Raw genomic sequence first — 2843 nt, forward strand, 5'->3', positions numbered from 1 at the left:
ATACAAGAGAACCCAGTAACCGAAGTACATGTTACTCCAGCTTTATCAAAAGTTTTAGTAAACCTTCCGGTCCAGTTGAAGCAAGGTAATTTTTACAGTCAACAGACAACCAACAACAAGCACTTTTTTGTATTACCTATTTCCCTTTTTAAATTACCATCTGTTAAATTTAAGCAATAAGTAATCATTTTTAAAGTAGTATTGGAATTTTTTGTTCTCTAACCTATGCTAGATAAATATTCAATTTTGCTTTAAATTTTGTTTTTTCTTTTTTTTTGTTTTGTTATAGGTATTGTTATATACAGGCATGTTCTGAAAATCGCGCGATTTCAATTCGGATCCGAAATGGCAATTCGTACGATTTTGTTTTGGGTGCTCTGTAATTCGTCCGATTTAATTTAAATTCGAATTTAAGCTCGAAACAACTGATTTCTCTTTGACAACTAAACAAACCAAATGACAAAAGAATTCGTTGGCATAAAATACGAAATAATTTCAAAATAAACGGATTTAATTAAAAAATGATCATGTTTTTTATGGCAGCTTATGTGTTAAACGAACAGGAGCAAGATTACCAAAGTAGAATAGAAAGGCGGCGTTTAAGAAACCATTCGAATTCTCTCAGTGCACCGGATTCTACGTAAGATTAGAAATGTTTAGACTTTGTTGCATTCATTAAGTTTTTCTACTTTAAATTTGTTTCCAACTATCGCCTAAACAAGTACGCTTTTTTAGAAGTGCTCAATGAAGTAAAACATTTCATCAAAGAAACGTCCATACCTATTTTACTAAAGCTGGCAGCAAGTCTTAGGTTTTTCGCAGAAGGTTCCTATCAACGTTGGGATACAGATATTGCTATGGGTAGAAGCACAGTTTCAAAAATATTATCCGAAATGATCAATGCTTTGGAAAATGTTCTGTGTCCTAAGTGGATTAAGCTGAAAATGTCTGAAGAGGATTCTAGAAAATCAAAACTTCATTTTGTAGAAAAATTCGGTATTCCAGGAGTAATAGGGTGTATTGATGGAACACATTTTTTTTTTATTGAAATGTTATAAATTTTTTATTTACATTCCATAAAGATTACACCTAGTATAAAACTAATAAGTAATTTTCATTTCACAATTTGAAGTAGCTTAACCCTTCATTAGGCACGTGGTCTACAATCGTAGACCACTTCTTTTCAAAGTCGTGCAACTCCTTAAATTTGTGTCTTAAATTACCTAAGCTTTTTAATAGCTGTTTATAATTAATCTCTTTATCCAATTAGTGCATTCAGTGCGGGTTTGACGTGCAGTTGTAAATTTTATCAAGGTCTGAACAGTGCTGGTCTACATATGTAGACCACGTGACTAACGACGTTACTTTTTCTTGCGGCAATATTACTTGATATATTAAATATTTGAATTAAGTTCAGGTAAGTTTTGCTTATATTTTTTTTACAAAAGAGTGCTAATTTAATTAGTTTCAGATAATATTATGTCTGATTCCAAAAAAAGACGATTGGAAAGCAGCAAAAATCCTGAAGTATGGGAAAGATGGCTCTCCGAACTATCAAGTAGTCAAGAAAGTGCTATGGATGAAGAAAACGAGACGGAGGTTGACGAAGATACGTATATCAATGTGAATGCTGCTGAAGAGAGTGACCACGAGACCGAATCGGAACTAGAAGGATCAAGCGATGATGAAATTCTTTCAGACGATTCTGGTGCATCTCATCCCCAAAATTTCTATTTAGGAAAAGACAATGCCACTAAGTGGAAGAAAACCAGACCCAATTTGCAAGTTCGTATTCGTTCGCACAATTTAATCAAACTTTTGCCGGGTACGAAAAGGAAATTGAGTGCCTAAATTTATTTGTGAATGATTCGGTTATAAGAATAATAACCGTTTCCACAAATTTGTATATTCGAAAAGTACGGGTTAACTTTGAAGAAGACAGAATGAATCAAGATGCAAGAGAAACCGATGACACCGAAATTCGCGCTTTCATTGGCATTTTGTTTTTGATTGGCGCTCTTAGAAGCTCGAAACAAGGAAACGGGGTTGAATCGTGCTACCTAGCGATGAGCGAGAAACGGTTTCGATTTCTGATAAGATGCCTGCGATTTGATGACATCAATACAAGGCAGCAGAGAAGAGCAATTGATAAATTGGCGCCTATAAGAGAAGTTTCCTGGTCAACTTTCAAAATAATTTTATTGGTAGTGAGTTTCTTACTGTGTATGAACAACTATTAGCATTTAGAGGACGTTGCGCGTTTAAGCAATACATTCCTAGTAAGCCGGCCAAGTTTGGCATTAAAACTTTCGCGATGGTGGATGCAAAAACGTCTTACACTTTTAATTTGGAAACTTATGTGGGAACTCAGCCGGACGGACCATACAAACTTAGCAATAGTGCGGAAGAGATAACTCTTCGATTGGTAGAGCCAGTCGCAGGAACTAATCGCAATATTACTGGTGACAATTGGTTCAGCAGCTTAACGTTGGTGAATAATTTGCGATAGAAAAAGCTTACATATTTGGGAACTGTGAGAAAAAATAAACGTGAAGTTCCCAAAGAATTCCTTCCCAGGAAGAATCGTAAAGAAAAGTCAAGTATTTTTGGTTTCCAAGAAAATTGTACACTAGTGTCGTACTGCCCCAAAAAAACCGGTCAGTGATCCTGATATCATCTATGCACGTTGCGTTATCATGGCAATAGATGAGCAAAAAAATGATGAAAAAAAACCAATTATGATAACCGATTATAATCACACAAAAATTTGTGTAGATTTTGTGGACCAATTATGTCAGAAATATAATGTTGCAAGGAATACGTGTCGTTGGCCAACGGTAATA

General features: G+C 34.9%; 1 protein-coding gene across 1 annotated transcript; it reads left to right on the plus strand.

The window, feature by feature from the left end:
• The first annotated feature begins 1178 nt into the window (after positions 1-1178).
• On the plus strand, positions 1179-2476 carry LOC128869302 (uncharacterized). Its single transcript, XM_054111830.1, has 2 exons — positions 1179-1417; positions 1472-2476. The coding sequence occupies exon 2, from the start codon at positions 1480-1482 to the stop codon at positions 1849-1851; it is 372 nt and encodes a 123-aa protein (XP_053967805.1). The 5' UTR covers positions 1179-1417; positions 1472-1479; the 3' UTR covers positions 1852-2476.
• The last annotated feature ends 367 nt before the right edge of the window (positions 2477-2843 follow it).

Source organism: Anastrepha ludens, chromosome X (assembly GCF_028408465.1).
Source record: "Anastrepha ludens isolate Willacy chromosome X, idAnaLude1.1, whole genome shotgun sequence".
Classification (NCBI taxonomy): Eukaryota; Metazoa; Arthropoda; class Insecta; order Diptera; family Tephritidae; genus Anastrepha; species Anastrepha ludens.

Coding starts and splice junctions, on each gene's coding strand:
- LOC128869302 (XM_054111830.1), top strand. CDS start 1,480: ATGTCTGATTCCAAAAAAAGACGATTGGAAAGCAGCAAAAATCCTGAA.